The sequence below is a fragment of the Stegostoma tigrinum genome, chromosome 26 (assembly GCF_030684315.1).
Source record: "Stegostoma tigrinum isolate sSteTig4 chromosome 26, sSteTig4.hap1, whole genome shotgun sequence".
Taxonomy (NCBI): domain Eukaryota; kingdom Metazoa; phylum Chordata; class Chondrichthyes; order Orectolobiformes; family Stegostomatidae; genus Stegostoma; species Stegostoma tigrinum.
In genome coordinates this window covers 25,420,436-25,438,771 of record NC_081379.1, presented here as the reverse complement: position 1 = coordinate 25,438,771, position 18,336 = coordinate 25,420,436, and the positions used below count along the sequence as shown (strand labels likewise).

General features: G+C 42.6%; 1 protein-coding gene across 2 annotated transcripts in view; it reads right to left on the bottom strand.

The window, feature by feature from the left end:
• cfap251 (cilia and flagella associated protein 251) overlaps positions 1 to 18,336 on the bottom strand; it is a 61,915-nt gene that overhangs the window by 32,758 nt on the left and 10,821 nt on the right. For both annotated transcript variants that reach the window (XM_048556309.2, XM_048556310.2), the window contains exons 6-12: positions 16,143 to 16,223; positions 11,963 to 12,040; positions 8,851 to 8,895; positions 7,786 to 8,000; positions 3,396 to 3,590; positions 1,810 to 2,060; positions 1,086 to 1,237 (exon numbers count right to left, since the gene is read on the bottom strand). In XM_048556309.2, coding sequence (XP_048412266.2) covers positions 1,086 to 1,237; positions 1,810 to 2,060; positions 3,396 to 3,590; positions 7,786 to 8,000; positions 8,851 to 8,895; positions 11,963 to 12,040; positions 16,143 to 16,223 — 1,017 coding nt within the window. The remainder of the gene's footprint in view (positions 1 to 1,085; positions 1,238 to 1,809; positions 2,061 to 3,395; positions 3,591 to 7,785; positions 8,001 to 8,850; positions 8,896 to 11,962; positions 12,041 to 16,142; positions 16,224 to 18,336) is intronic.

Here is an 18,336-nt window from a genome sequence, read left to right as displayed (position 1 = left end):
TCTGTAGTTTTCTGCACTATCTCCATTTAAATAATATTCAGCTCTCTTAATCTTCCTGCCAAGCTGCATAACCTCACGTTTCCCCACACTATATCCCATCTGTCAACTTTTTGCCCACTCACTTAATCTGTCTCTGTCCCTCTGTAGGCATCTTGTGTCATCAACACTTGCCTGTGTACCTGCTTTTGTGTCATATGCGAATTTGCCAATATCACGCTCACTTCCATCATCCAAGTCAGTAATGTACATTGTAAATTATTGTGGTCCAGGTCTGATCCCTGTGGCACTCCACTAGTTACAGGTCGCCATGTTGAAAATGTCCAACATTTTGGACACATCCCAACGTTTTGTCTTCTATTAATTAGACAATCCTGTATCCATGTTATCCTGGACTCTATTCTTACTAAGTAGCCTTGTGAGTGGTACTCTATCAAACACCTTGTGGAAATCCAAATATATTACATCTGTTCCTTCCTCTTTATCTATCCTGCTTGTTACATCCTCACAGAGTTCAATTAAATTTGTTTGGCTTTATGTCACCTACATGAAGCAATGCTGGCTCTGATTATGTATTTCTAAACGTTTTGCTCAGACAACCTTTCTAATACTCGAGAGGTCTAGTAAGCCATGATTTCTTTTGAACATCTTCTTTGTTTTTGAACAATTATTTTAACAAGTTTGAAGAGGAATGTGCTTAGAAAAAAATCTTGCAGATTTGTTTGTAAAAATTAAAGTCTTTGTTTGTTTTTGTCTTTTGTTCTTTTATGTCTTCTGCTTAATAAGTATGACAAATATAATTTATATTTCCTGTCCTTTACTTCCTTCTTTGTCATTTGTGGAGGCTTTGCAATTTAATTGGCTGAGCAGCTTGCTTACTGGTTCCCTGCTCTTAGGTTCCAAGATCCCTGCTGCAAGTGTCGAATTCAAATTACTAATGGAAGACTGGACAACTATACCTTCAAGTTCCTAAAACACAAATGCCAGAACTGTTTTCTGCTGAAAGCAAAATGCAACTACACGTGCATTTGAACCAAAATCTTCTATCGATTAGTCTAAAACAATAATCAAATATTTGAAAGACTTACTACTGTTGCTAAGTATTTGGAATCATGTGAGAATGTGATCTGAGTAATGGCATCTCTGGCGTACTGGAATGGTTCTGGCAACTCATCATTCAGAGAAAGTGCATCAAGGATGTGTACACATCCATCAGTAAGTCCAACTCCCAACAGTGAACCTACAGGAATAAGTAGGCAAAACTTCACTAATGAGAAAGCCAATAATGAAAATATAGAACACATTTACTTTGTCCAACAAATGTTCATGTAATTCTGAGGCTAACATAAAAACAAATGGGGTGCAGTTTAAAACAGGATGTTAATTCACCACAAGCCCTTATCACATTCCCAATACGGATGAATTTCAACACAAGATTTTCTAATTGCTATCATGTTAATACTAATGATAACCCATTAAAAAGATGGCAATCTGAAAATCCTGTCAGTTCTGAATGAACATGAAACTCAGCACCAAATTGCAGTCATGTCATCACTAACTAGAAGCCCCAGGGATAGGCAAGCAGGTGTGTAAAATAGAAACATATCACACTGCTGCATTCAGAGTGACCGTTCCAAGGCTTATTGATGGACCAAAGTGGAGGCAGCTTTACCCTTGTACCTGATACGTAAGCTCAGACCACTTACGCCTATGAGTTCTGAAATGGAGAATGGACAAATCATCATCAAGAGCATCACATGTATCAATTTGCATACAATAATATTTACATATTAAAAATTATTAATGTAATACCTGCTTTATTATAAGTCAGACACTGAATATAATTCCCTGTTCCAAAAAGCCTGCTGCAGATGGGTTCCTTCTTCTCATAGTCCCAGATCTTTAGCAGTCCACAATAGCTTCCCATACAGATGAAAGGTTGAACAGGATTACATGCAATAGCATGTAATGCTGCACCATGCTCCTGTAGTAACATTTCAAGTTTGCACCCGTCTCCAGTCACATGAGCCACTTTTGCATCAACTGTTGCTACAACAAAGTTTCTACATAAAAATAAACACACAAAAAGCAAATAAAATTAAGAGAACATTGCTTTTACTACTTTTGCAATAAGTTCAATTCTGCTTTTCAAATCCTAACTAGTTGGACACCTTGAAAAGATACAAATAAGTTGGAAACATCAGTAAATTTTAAGAAGGACATGTTTAGAACTATTTATACTAGTCAGAAGCAATACATATCACACATTTCATGTAGCTAATCCTGCACTATGAGGATAAGGTAGCAGCGACAGTGGAGTTGCCAAATACAACATTTCAAATTAAGTTGTTGGGTTAAAGATGGAGGAATATATATTTTCTTCACTAGCTCTTCAGCCACACAATCATCTCTATTCTGTACCTATACTCACCTGGCACATGAAGTAGTCTCCTTCCCAGTTCCCCAAAATCCTTCAGGGTCTCATTTCTCTTTCTATTTATCTGTTCCCAAAATGCTGCAACATTCAGAGTCCTTTCTCCTTGCTTATTAGCTATTTTTTATTTTCAACAAGTAGGTAGCTAGAATGAGGTTAAGCATCAAAAACTGAGCAACTTCCTTCAGCTCACTTTTACAATAAATTCATATATCATAGTTTAATTTTATGAAATATTTTCAGTAAAAGTCCTGTTTTCAGATGTATCATTCAACTATTTGTGCTGAATTGATGAAATTGAATCATATTATGATAATTAAATAGTAAATAATTACAATTGAAAGCAGCTTTCCCTGTCCTTGTGAGTTTCATTCTATGTTTTTCATTAGTTTTTTAATAATAATTTTAAAAATATTTCTTCACCTATCCTCAGTATATACAGTAAATATTTTTGATTGTTATTAATTTTTATTAAGGTGGTGAACAAGTTGATTCAAAGAATGTTTATGTCTATTTGTAACACATGGTTTATTACCAGTATGCTTTACCAGTTCCTGTTTAAAACTGCCACTGACAGGAACAGTGGCAGTGGAGTCACTGTCTGAGCTCAGAGATGAAAAATAAGAATTGCCATTTGGATAAGATACCAGAAAGTGACTACCTCTGAAAAAACTGAAACCATCTTTAAAAGAGGAGGTGGGTATGGTGTCACTGGAGAAAAAGAGAAAAACATAGAGCTCTCCAAAGGTAGGAAAATGTGAAAGGTTCATCCCAAATATTTAGCAAACCTCACATTAAATTAATATGGTATATACTAAGTACTTATTTGGGATTTTTTTTAAATGGATGGTGCATATAATTAAGAGTTTGATACATTTTTAACACAATCAGAATATTTCAAGTAATACTGCTTGAGCATATATAATGACTAGCAACATTTAGATGAAATATGAACATCATTAACCTGACAACAAATTGATCAGCATCGATGGTAGACTCTGATGGGAAGGAAGTTTTCTCATCAGCTTTGGAAGCTGGTTGGCTAGAGAAGGAAATTGAACTGATGGGTCCCAGATTGAAGTTACTATACCAATTAAGTAAGCAAAGCTGTTCATCATAAAACTTGATGCAACCTTTCACATCACAAGTCACGATATACCTGTAATGAACAGTTTAAAAATGCAGTCAGTGTCATACAAATATAAACAATTTAATTCTTCTGCTGATAGATTTGACTTAAATAATTCTTCAACATGATTAGATTAAAACAATTTCCACAATGACAGACAGACAAAGCACATGCTTACGTCTGTTTACAATAACTTGCTTTATCAAGAACAAGTTGTTAGCCTGAAGCCAGAACCTATCGCTTGAGGTGCACCAGTTTAGCTGACTAGTAGTCTTTCCAGTCTTTGCAGGTTAACAATTAATCTCTTAGGTCAAATCATAAATAACCTTCTGTTGTTATGAAGTCCCAGAGTGTGACTTGAATCCTGAGTTTCTGGTTCAGAGACAAAGAAGCTACCAACGAGCCACAAGACTTCATTTAAGCATCATTGCAATCACAAAAATAATAAGATCGGTATTTAGATGCAAACTTCGTGTTTCAGGATGTTTGAATTGTTTTTACTTTCCCATTCTAAACTGAAAATCACAGATACCTTCCTAGTTATGAAAGTGGCTATTCAGCTACTGCTGTGACCTGCAGCATTTCTAAAAAGACAATGGTTGAACATTCCAACGACACTCCTTCCTCATCAGAGCCAAGATGTTAAGGGACTCCCACCACTTGAGATCAGAGCTGACCTCACCATAAATGACCAATCTACAAAAATAGAGATGACTGTTCTTTCAACAAACAGTAACACAGCAGGCAGAATCTTCACAGCTTCTGAATGATGTGGGAATTAACAAATCAGTTAGGAAATAAAGATGAGATAGGAGAAATGACATTCTTGACATCCAAAGAGGGAAGGTCTAATTCTCAAACAGGTTTTGAATAATGAGACGAAAGTCACGCCAGCAAGCAGTGAGCAGTTGACTGCATACATTAGCTTGTCATTATTACCTAATCTTGTCTCATTGACACATAGTTTATGCAGTGAGCCAGTGAGAAAGTAGACAGTGACAATTCCTAATATAGAAGTCAGACCTGGCAACAAGTATCCCCTCCATTCTACATGGCTGTGCAACTGCTCTGAGGTTCCACGCACACAGCATGCACTCCAAATGCCATACTGATGCATTGATGTCCAGTTCTGCAAGCTGCAGCCGTAAAAGAAAACTTAGGGGAAATGTAGCCAGTGATTCCAGTTTGTCACTGGCTCTTCCAGGCCTCCACCTTGGGCAGCAATCCCCAAAATCTCATGGTACTCTCCACAGGCAGTAACCTACAGCCCCCATTCTCAGACTTTGGCTCTAGATACATATCAACCTTTCCACACCTTCTTAGCATATGTCCAAAGCACTCGCAATATGGTTCTGTACAACAAGGCTACACTTTGGAGCACGTGGCTCAGTGGTTAGCACTGCAGCCTCACAGCACCAGGGAACAATGTTTGATTCCAGGCTCGGGTAACTATCTGTGCGGAGTTTGCACATTCTCCCTGTGTCTGCGTGGATTTCCTCCGGGTGCTCTGGTTTCCTCCCACAGTCCAAAGATGTGCAGGTTAGATGGATTGACCATGCTAAATTGCCTGTAGTGTTCAGGGGTGTGTGGGTTATAGGCGGATGGTTCTGGGTGGGATGCTGTAAGGGGCGGTGTGGACTTGTTGGGCCAAAGGGCCTGTTTCCACACAGTAGGAAATCTAACCTAATCTAATCTAATCTTTAAAATAATCCAACACTATGTTGATGTCAGGCCAGGTACTCATCTCATGGATTCGACAGGCATGCATCTCAGAGTTCCTTGCTTACTCTCTTAATACTCACCAATTTTGAATCTACCTGTGCTCACAGAATCTCTTCCTCACCTGGCCTTTTCCACTCCACAATCTCAAAGTTTATAGGCTCACAGTATCTTGTCTTGACTTGCCTTTTAGCATAGACGCAAAGCCAAGCAGCTGTGTTATATCAATCTCACAGCCGCACCACATGCCAGCAACTTACGTGGCAAACACACAGAATTTGCTGCAACCAAATAGCCATGTCCCAAAGTCTAAGGGGCGTAGTACTCAGGCAAAAGAAGGGAAATGCCTTCAGTCTGAGGGTCCCACCTGCGTAGCATTGCTATCAGTCTAGAGGATTGGGCATGGTCTGTTGGCCGCCTGGGGCAGTTATGATTCAGGGAGCTGTATCTCTTACAATCAGGGAGTGGCCATGGCCACTGATGTAGATCCAAGGCAACTATTCAGGCAGTCACACTAATTCAGTGAGGAAGCTGCACAGAGATCTATTCTAGAGATCTGGTCACTATCAGTTAGGGCTGTCCATCCAGTTGAGAGTCAGGGGTGTGGGCCACAGTCAGTCCTGGAGTCAACTCAGTGAAAATCATGTGGGTTGTCAGGATTCACTAATGTGAAAGGGAAATTGGGGAGGTCAGTCTGAGCTGAAAGGGGACCTGAACATATGAGGGAGGAGATAATGCATTGGAAGACATATATGACTACAGGAGACATTACTGTTACATCTGAGAAACAGAAGTGATCACATGTGACCTTAAAAGTAGAAACTGTGGGCTACAATTCATAAAGACACTCTAAGATCTCATAGGCTGCACAATGATACAGAATTGACTTCCTATCACCTGAGTATAGTTTTTTTACCTTTATTCATTAACAGGGTGAGGGTGCTGCTGGCTAGGTAGCATTTATTGCCCATCCCTAATTGCCCACAGGGCAGTTAAGAATCAACCACATTGCTGTGGGTCTGGAGTCACATGTAGGCCAGGCCTGGTAAGGATGGCAGTTTCCTTCCCTAAAAGATATTAGTGAACCAGATGGGTTTCCCCCGACAATCAACAATGAATTCATGGTCACCGTTAGACTCTTAATTCCAGATATTTTTATTGAATTCAAATTCCACCATCTGCTGTGGCAGGATTTGAACCCACATCCCCAGGTCTTTGGATTAACAGTCCAGCGATGATGCCACTAGGCCATCACCTCCACTTATGTTCTTATGCTCCCATCTACAACTTGCCCTTTCTTGGGTCCAGTGAGGTGAGAGGAAAGGTAGCAATGATCAAACAGCAGTTACAATCTCCTGTTTTATTTTTGTGATATGGCTTGAACTCTGGGTGGCACAGTGGCTGAGTGGTTAGGTGGATTAGCCATAGAGAATGCAGAGTTACAGGGATAGGGGAGGGGGGCGGGTCTGGGCAGAATGCTGTCCGGTGTTTTAATGTAGACTTGATGGGCCAAATGACCTGCTTCCACACTGTAGGAATTCTATGGATTCTACTCTACTGTATTCATTGAAATAAAATTCAGTAATTTTATTATTGAATAAAGACATGTAAAGACATCCTATGAACATCCTGGTGACCCTGCATAGTGAAGATTAATAAACTATCATCTGTGAGTGATACAAATGCTGACTGCTCACGTTACTAAGGACCTGCTCTGTTTCTTATGAACACAGGTTCATTGGAAGCATGAGCATTGGATTCAGCCACAGAAAGGGTTATTGTCACTGTTGTTGTGGGGCAAAGATGCAGAGAGATGGAGGAGAGTCAGATGCGCCAAGCAGCTATGAACCAGGAGGCACCAAACAGCCTCCACATAAAGATTGTCAGTTGAATATCCCCTCAGGATTCACAGAAAGTACAGGGGGCTTCAGTCTATCATCCTCAAAACTGTTTCCTCCAGATGAGCGAGGGACAGTGTCACCACAGACTCAGGATGCTCTGGAACACTGCAACAGAACTATGCCAACAGCCAGCGTTAGACACATGACATGAGGAGTGGGTGGCTATCCTATCCCAGTTCCTCATCACTATTTGGAGCAAAATTTATAAACATATTTTTTTCCTGTGTTTATAGTTCCACTAGTGAAGCAAAATGGTGAATGAACATTCTTATATTAAGAATTAATGTTTGAAAATTCTTAATTAGATCAACAATCTCCCCTGCCCCCTATACAAGGTTTTTGGAGTCTAGCAGGAAATAAATTCCTCCAACAAAAAATGAGAATTTTCTTTTTCCCTGCATTAAAAAAGCACACATTTTATTTTTGAAATGTGCATCTTTGAAACATGTACCATATAAGAAACCAGGTTTGTTAAGGGACCAGAAATCAAATAAAAAACATGCATTTTCTAGCGCTGGAGATCAATTTTGAATGACTACAATGAAGTTACATACACATCTGAGTTCTGCAAAGAATTCACTGGTGACAGTCTGCCTTTCTCTTACCTGTCAGACACAGTGACCACTGTAATGCTATCACTTTGCAGATTCATCAGTTTTAGAGCTTTTTTTTTGTGTGATTTTACTGCATCAAGTTGAATTTGTGGTGCGTTCACTGTGTCCCAGATAACCAAATTCCCTACAGAAGTAGCAGTGAGCACTTGTGAAGGGGTAAGATGAAAAACTGATTGACTGTAGAGTCCAACAATCTTGTTAAATGTCTGTGTAAGAAAAGATCAAAGTGGTATAGTTTAATCGGTAAACCAGTTGACCATAAATAGATAAATACCAGTCTTCTTGCAAAATTTATAGGCAGCGAGTAGCTAGTTAAAAACAGTCAGAACCACGTTGGAAAGTTATTTGCAGTATATGATCTATGTGATTTATTAAGCCATTAAACTGAATGCTGTTGTAAAGCATTATTCTCAGCTCCTAGAGGTATGCAGACAGCTTTCCTGGTGCAGTGCTAGCGCACTTATATCTGAGTCAGATGACCCAGGTTAAAGTCCCACATGCTTCAGAAGTGCATAATAACATTTCCAAGCATATTGATTAGAAAACAATCCTCAATCTTGGGGGGAAGGACAACAGTTACTGACATCAATCATCAGTCAAGATCAGACTGAATGGCAGAGCAGCGGCCAACTCCAACTCCTACTTTCTAAATTTCTATTAGAGGCTGTCCATCAGCAGCTCTTCACTGATTTTCCGCCCCTCTGCTGGAAAAGCTCAGAACTTCGGTCGCACTTCTGGATCAGGAACCACATGAGGCACTGTTTTTAAGACATTTATAACTCAATTGTGGAAAAGGTTATTATATGGCAATTGTTGTTTTAATTCTGTTCCATATTCCTGCTAATCTGTAGGAAAAAGAAAATCCTTAATCTTTAGTTTCATTTCAGACTTGTTCATTTAAAAATTGTAAACAATTTTCAAAGCACTGCACAGATTGTGAAAATATGAAATTTTTGTCTTTAGAAACTCAAATTAATTTTGCCTTTCACTTGTCATATAGATGTAGCTTGAGACAGTTATCATATAGAAATTGAACAATTAAATATTAATACTTACTTCATCTGTAAGAATTGGTGATGCAAATTCCAACTGATTGTCTTTCTATAATGCAAAATAGACTTTATTAATGCAGTGGTTTCTATCAACATTATGAAAACCAAAAGAACTGCAGATGCAGTAAATCAGAAACAGAAACAGAAGTAGCTGGAAATGTTTAGTAGGCCTGAAAGCAACAGTGAAGGGAAATCAGAGTTAATGTTTCGGATCCGGTGACCCTTCCTCAGAAATGATGGTAGATAGGAAGATGTTGGTTTATATGCAGAGATAGGGTGGGGGGTGGGGGTAAGGAGTACACAATAGCTGGGGATAGAGCCCTAAGAGAGAGAAGAGCAGTTAGACAGACAAAGGAGGGGATAACAGTCTGGCTGGGAGAGTGAATAGCAGTTAAAGGAGACAGTTAGTGGCTAACAATAAGTAGTATGTAATGGCAGACTGTGTGATAATAAGGCCTGGTGTGTTGGGTAGGGGGCTAGGACATGAGAGAGTCCAGCTCCCAAAATTATTGAACTCGATATTGAGTCTAGAGGGCTACAGGGTCCCCAAGTGGAAAATGAGGCGTTATTCTTCCAGCTTATACTGAGAGCTGGAATACTGCAGCAAGCCTGAGACAGCGATGTTGGCCACGGAACAGGGTGGTGCATTAAAGTGGCAGGCAACTGGAAGCTCAGGGTCTTTTTTATGAGGAGAATGGAAATGCTCTCTGAACCAGTCGCACAGTTTACGCTTTGTTTCCCCAAAGTAGAGGAGACGACATTGTGAACAGCAATAGCAGGAGACTAGGCTGTGTGAAGTGCAGTAAACTGCTGCTTCACCTGGAAGATATGTTTGGGCCCTTGGATACTGAGGACTGGGGCTGTGGGGATGTTGGGAATGAAAGAAGAGTGGACCAGGGTGTCCCAGAGGAAATGGTCTGTGTGGATGTGGGCAAGGGGGGGGGTAGGGCAATATGTGTCGGGTGGTGGGCATCTTGCTGGAGGTGGTAGAAGTGGCGGCTGATGATCTTCCTGGATGTGGATGCTGCTGGGATGGTGGGTAAGGACAAGGGGAACCCTATTGCTGTTGTGGGAGAGAAGAGAGGGGGTGAGGGCGGAAGTGCAGGAGACAGGTTGAACCCAGTTGAGAGCCCTGTCAACAACAGTGCTGAGCTTCGCTGGAACACTGCAGCAATCCTGAGACAGAGATGTTGGCCAGGGAACAGGGAGGTGCGTTAAAGTGGCAGGCAACAGGTAGCTCAGGGTCTTTTATGCGCGCAGAATGTAGGTATTCTGCGAAGTGGTCACCCAGTCTACTCTTCATTTCCCCATGGTACAGCAGCAAATGCAGTAGACTAGATTGTGTGAAGAGTGGGAAGTGGCAACTTTCTTTGGACAAGAGTCCTCTTCCCATCCCACAGACACCTTTGTCTGGTTCCACCACTCACTCCCCCTGGACCCCTCCCTCTGGCCTTTTACCTGCACTCAAACTGCTCATTGATAACTGTCAACATGACATTGGTTGCATCAATTTCTCTGCCCGCCCCCTCTCAAATCCAGCTTGTCTCCCTCCAAACTGACTGCACTCTGAGCACAACCCTGACTTTGTTATTAATCCTGTCGATAAGGTGGTGCTGTTGTAGTCTGGTGTACTGACCTCTTCCTTGCAGAGGCTGAGTGCCCCCTCTCAGATACCTCGTCCTATCTTCCCCTTGACCATGTCCTCACAATGGAACATCAGGCCATGGTAGAAACTACAGTTACTGACCTTATTTCATCGCTTAATCCCATCAACCCCCCCATTCCCCCTCCACCCACTGCTTGCGATAGGGTTAGGTAGTCCCCTGGTCCCGCACAGCTTGTTTCTACCTCCTCCTGGAAATTCACAAGTAGGACTTCCCGGGGAGACCCATTGTTTAAGCCTGCTCCTGCCCCCCAGAGCTCATCTCTCCCTTTCTTGTCTCGGTCTTTTCTCCCCTGATCCAGTCCCTGCCCATGTACATCCATGGTTCCTTTTTTTAATTTTGTTTGGCATACATTAGGAAATGGGTTATAATAGGAGTTGACTTTTACAAAAGGGTACCAGATGATGACTTGTAGTTTATAGTTGTTTAAAACTCAGAAGTTAGCTAACTGTTTAATTTACTGTAATGTTATATAATTAACTTACATCACTGTAACAACTTATTTTTGAAAGGGACTTTCACTGATAAAGGATTTATTAAGTTATTGATGTATGTAGATTAACTTACTTTTTATTTTATACATCCAAATTGATCTTTTGCAGTTTGCAGGCAAACCGATGTATAGAGCAGTTGGGATACGTGGCTGCAAATACTGCCAATCTCTTCAAGACCATTACTTAAGCACTTCTTTTGCATGGCACTAGCTAGGTAAATCCAGGTAATTGACGCTGCTTATTAACTCCTAAGAATAGTTAAGGACATTTATAACATTTTGTTCTAGCTCCACAGCAGAAAATACTGGATGAAACTAATGATTTTTTTTTAGTACACTATTTGGTTTTCATTGCATATGGTGAGTTAAGTTCAATTTTGATCTTCCATTAAAGCACGATGAGACAGCAGCACATAATTAGGACAGAGTCTGCAAGATGCTTTCTTTCTTTTCTGATTATTTAGGTTCCACTATATAAATTCTTCTGCAATCATGCCTATGTCAGCTTGTTACATTATAGTAGTAACTCATCGTTAGGAGAGGAAAATGGATAAAGAGAAACTGTTACTCAATGATCTGTCTTGATTGTTGAACAACATTCCTGACTAAACAGTTCGCCACTAAGATTCTTATAACCAATCAAAAACATAATTGGCATTTAATTTTTAAGAAAACTTGTGAGAAATTACTTTTAATAGCAACATAAGTATCCAGGAAAGGTGTATCGTTCAGCCCCTCGAGAATGTTCTGCCATTCGGTGAGATTGCGGCTGATTATAGCCAAACGCCATTTACTTGTATCCCTTAATGCTTTTGCTTAACAATAAAAGTCTATTTCAGATTTAAAATGCAACGCAAATGCAATTAAATACAAAATTATATCCAGTAATGTGGAAATTTAAAAAAGGTGCTTGAAATAAATGGCTGGGTCACATTCCGCTAAAATGCAGTAAAACTCACCCAAGTATAGAACACAACTTCGGCTTTACTGTTGCTCAGCAGTTCAGTATTATCTTCAGGATTAAAAAGTATAAATGTCTAGAAAAACAATTCGGGAACTTATATGAAAAACTATCAAGCTACCTATAAGCCAGCTCCAAACAACTGATCATGTGAAGAATTGCCTGAGGTCAAAATAAATAAAAATTTAAAACCATTTCAAGTCCAATCAATGAGATTAATTTCTGATTACTGAATTTTAATGTAAATTATAGTTAATCAAAATTAAGTTGCACAAATTGCAGATCCACTACTAACACTGTGGCACTAATAATTCACTTTAGAACGTATAAAGTATTAACATTAGGAGGTAAATTCGCCAAATTTATGACGAAGTAGTCACATTCTCGAAACAAATTAAGTATATAATAACAACGCATTAGAATAAGTTTGGATGTAAGATAAATATGGAAACAATTGAATAGAATGAAATCCTTCAAATATTTGAGTATAAGACAAATATGCTTATGTAGCAAAACCTATTATTTTGTCTTTGAAAGAGTCAAATGAAACCAGATATAAAATTATAATCAACACATATTTATTATATGTTAAGAATATTATTTCACACAAGCTTTCTGTCGGCACTTTTCCATTATAAATTCCACATTTACATCAGAAACAGTTTATATAAACATGTAATACAGTAATTACAACCTTTTCTAAATAAAGCACAGCAGGAGAATCTAATTAAATTGTGACAAACGTATGTACAGTACACAGTTCCACTCTAAAAGTGGACATAGAACATTATAAAGGAAATATATTGATAAGAGTAGAATATATGGACTTCAGAGTAGGAGTGAGACATATTTGCACACCTGTTCCAGTTGCATTAATAAAAAGGTTACAAATCTCAACAACTGACTTCATTGGTTTAACCAGTCAAGTATCCTGAGCCTGTTTTATATTGATCTTTCATCAGATCACCCTCGTAAAAAATGCTCTTCCCCGGAAGGAGGATGAGATATTGTATCCTCCACCTTAGCTTATCCTCAAGCTTTCTCTGGCCTGACTAAAAGCCATGTTTGTTAATAAGGCTTATTTCCAAGCAAAATCATTGGTGGTTGCTGTCAATGTTGCAAATTATGTGGAAAAACAAGACAGCCAGGGCTGGATTTTGAAACTGTTGTCGGCTGGAAGTCAATGCACAGCCCACAGCCATTACACGCTGCCGGCAGCAAAACTGGGTGAGAGTGGGAGTTCTGCCCATTAGTGGAAGCAAGTCCTGCTACTCAGAGCCTCCAGAATCTGACTGACCAGCAGTGCTGCAGCCCAGCAGCGGTGCAACCCGGCAGTACTACAGCCTGGCAATGCTGCAGCCCTGCAGCGGTGCAGCCCAGCAGTACTACAGTCTGGCGATGCTGCAGCCCAGCAGCGGTGCAGCCCAGCAGTACTACAGCCTGGCGATGCTGCAGCCCAGCAGCAGTGCAGCCCGGCAGTAATACAGGCTGGCAATGCTACAGCCCAGCAGCGGTGCAGCCCGGCAGTAATACAGCCTGGCGATGCTGCAGCCCAGCAGTACTACAGCCTGGCGATGCTGCAGCCCAGCAGCGGTGCAGCCCAGCAGTACTACAGTCTGGCGATGCTGCAGCCCAGCAGTGGTGCAGCCCGGCAGTAATACAGCCTGGCAATGCTGCAGCCCAGCAGCGGTGCAGCCCGGCAGTACTACAGCCCGGTGATGCTGCAACCCAGCAGCGGTGCAGCCTGGCAGTACTACAGCCTGACAATGCTGCAACCCAGCAGCGGTGCAGCCCAGCAGTAATACATCCTGGCAATGCTACAGCCCAGCAGCCGTGCAGCCCATCTGTACTACAGCCTGGCGATGCTGCAGCCCAGCAGCGGTGCAGCCCGGCAGTAATACAGCCTGGCAATGCTACAGCCCAGCAGCGGTGCAGCCCAGCAGTACTACAGCCTGGCGATGCTGCAACCCAGCAGCAGTGCAACCCGGCAGTACTACAGCCTGGCAATGCTGCAACCCAGCAGCGGTGCTGCCCAGCAGTAATACAGCCTGGCGATGCTGCAACCCAGCAGCAGTGCAGCCCGGCAGTAATACAGCCTGGCAATGCTGCAGCCCAGCAGCGGTGCAGCCCGGCAGTACTACAGCCTGGCAATGCTGCAACCCAGCAGCGGTGCTGCCCAGCAGTAATACAGCCTGGCAATGCTACAGCCCAGCAGCGGTGCAGCCCATCTGTACTACAGCCTGGCGATGCTGCAACCCAACAGCGGTGCAGCTTGGCAGTACTACAGCCTGGCATTGCTGCAGCCCAGCAGCGGTGCAGCCCATCTGTACTACAGCCTGGCGATGCTGCAACCCAGCAGTGGTGCAGCCCATCTGTACTACAGCCTGGCGATGCTGCAACCCAACAGCGGTGCAGCTTGGCAGTACTACAGCCTGGCATTGCTGCAGCCCAGCAGCGGTGCAGCCCGGCAGTAATACAGCCTGGCAATGCTGCAGCCCAGCAGCGGTGCAGCCTGGCAGTACTACAGCCTGAAAATGCTGCAACCCAGCAGCGGTGCAGCCTGGCAGTACTAAAGCATGGCCATGCTGCAACCCAGCAGTGGTGCAGCCCAGCAGTAATACAGCCTGGCAATGCTACAGCCCAGCAGCGGTGCAGCCCATCTGTACTACAGCCTGGCGATGCTGCAACCCAACAGTGGTGCAGCTTGGCAGTACTACAGCCTGGCATTGCTGCAGCCCAGCAGCGGTGCAGCCCGGCAGTAATACAGCCTGGCATTGCTGCAGCCCGGCAGCAATACAGCCTGGCAATGCTACAGCCCAGCAGCGGTGCAGCCCAGCAGTACTACAGCCTGGCGATGCTGCAACCCAGCAGCGGTGCAACCCGGCAGTACTACAGCCTGGCGATGCTGCAACCCAACAGCAGTGCTGCCCAGCAGTAATACAGCCTGGCGATGCTGCAACCCAGCAGTGGTGCAGCCCGGCAGTACTACAGCCTGGCGATGCTGCAACCCAGCAGCGGTGCAGCCCGGCAGTAATACAGCCTGGCAATGCTGCAGCCCAGCAGCGGTGCAACCCGGCAGTAATACAGCCTGACAATGCTACAGCCCAGCAGCGGTGCAGCCCAGCAGTACTACAGCCTGGCGATGCTGCAACCCAACAGCGGTGCTGCCTAGCAGTACTACAGCCTGGCGATGCTGCAACCCAGCAGCGGTGCAGCCCGGCAGTACTACAGCCTGGCGATGCTACAGCCCAGCAGTGGCGCATTCCGGCAGCGGAGCACCTCAGCAGTGAGTGCTGCCAGAACTGCAAGCAGGAACAGGAAGAAGATCAATGGCCACTGGAATGAGACAGAGTGCCACAGTTTTAGGATGGGTAGGAATCAGTGAGCCCATGGAGAGAAAAGTAATGTGCAGCGGTGTAGTGATCGGAAGCAGGTGAATCATATTGACTATGAGATCTTTGACTAACATGGGCAATCAGGGAGCCTTGGCTGACAGATGTAAACAGGTGATTCAGAAACTGACTCTGAGTTGGGTGGTCACAGCAGTTTTCATGTGCAGTGTAAATAAAGGACATCTTGGTGATAGGATACTGACCTCTGTGCAGTTATTTCAATAGGAAATTGTATTCAGAAAGGTAGGCGCTGAGCAATCAAGACAGGATGATGTCTTGGGGAGAATTGGTCCCAACGCACTTGCCAGCATTTGGTTCGGATCCCTCTAAACCCTTCCTATTCGCACACCCATCCAGATACCTTCTAAATTACATAATTGGACCCACCTTCCATACCTTCTCTGGCAGTTCATTCCATACAAACAAACCCTCTGAAGCCATTTGGGCCTAATGTAAGTTCTATGTACATGGATGAAAGAATATTTGGCAGTACATGGCTGAACTTCTTGTGTGTTCTCTCAGAGCCAGAGGCTCCCTATGTAAGGGCATAAGCCTCCAATGAATGTTCCATAACACCATAAGATAAGCTGCAGAGTTAAGGCGTTTGGCTCATAGAGTCTGCTCCACCATTTGATCACGACTAAGATGTTTCCCAGGAGAAACAATGTAAAACAGTCATATATAACATGAAAATGTCATCTTTATTGAATATGTCTTTTAAATTAATTTTAATGTATCTTAACTGATGCAAAAATTGTAATTTATGATAAATGTTTTAGTGTGTACCTGAATGCTGAAGGCAGGACTAAGGTCCACAGAACAAAGTGATCCTTTTGCTTCTGAAGTCCAGTCCCAGATGGATACACGCTTAAAAAAAAAGTACAAAAAGCTCAATTTGAGGCACAATAACACTAACAAATAATGAGGGACAAAATTCAATTTTCTTTTCAGCAATAACTTTTATATCTTTGTTGAATCTCTCCAGTCACTCTCCCAAAGCATTGAAATGGATCTAACCAAGATCACTGACCAATTTCAATGTGTTTGTAGTGGATCATCCCACCTCACCCTCATTATCCAGCTCCCACAGATGGTCCTCCCTTGTTTGTGTTCATATCTACCCCATCAGAGCTACTATTCCAACCCTGCATTCTATTGTCTCACAAAGATTTATTTTTGCCTCTTCCTCTTTATTATAGTCATGTCCTTCACCTTCATTTTGACCCACGGGCTGGAATTTTCAACAGCTCTTGGGGGCTGGAACAGGAGCGGTGTACTTTTAAACTAGCTCATCCAGAAAGCTTGTAGGTGCCCCAACCCATCCAGGACCTGCTAGATTATTCAAATTGAGAGTGAAGAGGGACAGTCAAGGACCCATTCACCTAAATTAACAGCCCTGAGGATCTTTTATTTTCTTCATAATTTCCTTCAACTAATGAATGAGAGACCAAATCCTTTGTTACTAACTCAATATCCCAGGAAACAGTTCCATCTTTTTCACCAACCAGTGATTCAGGTTCTAACAAACCATTTCCCAGACTGATATCGTTTTTAACCTTGAGCTGACTTTCCAACTCATAACTCATCCATCACAATTACTGGTTACTTTCAAATACATCACCCACCTCCATTCCTACTTCAGCCCAGCAGTTCCTACTTCAACACTTGCAGATGCAATGACTCCAGTGCATCTCACCAAACCTCTAATTTTCCATTTTCCATCAAATTGTCATCAAAGAAACCTCTGCTGCCTATATTCTATCTTATCAAAAATTGGTTAAGCGTCAATTTTCAGATTTTCATAGAAGGTTTCTTTCCATGAGTTCTAGTGAGCCTTCTCATGCAATTTTCCATGGCTTTCCTCATTATTTATGTAGCACACCTCAACGATGGCCAGCTTGTACTATTGTGCAATCAGCGATGATAGAAATAAATGCCACTACAGGGACTCCCAGCACCAGCACCATATTTAAAACCAGTTGTACACTACGTTAAGAACTACCAACCTGGAGCTGCCCTTCAAAGAACAGGTAGTTGAAGTGGTATTTAAAAAAAGAAGAGAAGTTACTGAGGGCACATGGGTAGCACAGGTGACACTCCATTGCAACTATAGGCTCATATTTTTATTATCACCTGTCCATTCAAATGGCATTGTAACTAGCTGCTGGAATCCAAGCTACAGAGATTACCCATCTTTAGTGCAATATTGTCTTACAGCCTTATTTAAGGGAATGCCCAGAGCAGCTTAACAGTGTTCAATGTGGAAGTTTCACAAAGTGGCAAGCCTTCAAATGGTTGAAAATGTTCACTTTGATTCAACAACAAAACCGAAGAAGAAGCATGCAAAGAGAAAGCAGCATTTGCTCTGGGAACAGACAATGAATGATCATTAAACTCAGCTCACATCTGTAGGTACCCAATGCCAATTGAGATCTGGCTTGTTGTATCTGATGCTGTACTGCTTGACCATGCTTAAGGTGTTGATCTTCCTGCTCAATGTCCTCACCTACCTCCACTCCCAGCTCTCCACAGTCCATTGCATTCCCTTTTTGAGTGCTCCACAACCTGCTAGAATTATATGGTACGCTTTGTCTGGACTATATCACCAGGCCTTCCCAGACCAACTCAAGCATCAGAATCTCATCTTCAGGAGACCTATTGTCTGTACCGCGTTGGCCCTGGAGGAACAGTGGGTTGTAGTGGATCTACATGCTGCCTCAATCAGGGGTTGCATAATGGATTTGTCAGCCCAAGTTGCAGAGGGTAATCCTTGTCCTAACCATCCAACCCTGAAACAAATCAGGAACATGAGAGTTCTGAAGGATTTAGAAATCAAGGCAGCCGGGAGGTGGCTTTCATCAGGCCCCCTTCATAATGTCCTAGGCCTCAATAAGGCGCTGATTGCTTTTGATTGAGAGACCTCAACTAAACCCCATCTACCTCCATTACTCCCTCCATTCAGTTAAGAGAATTTCCTGCC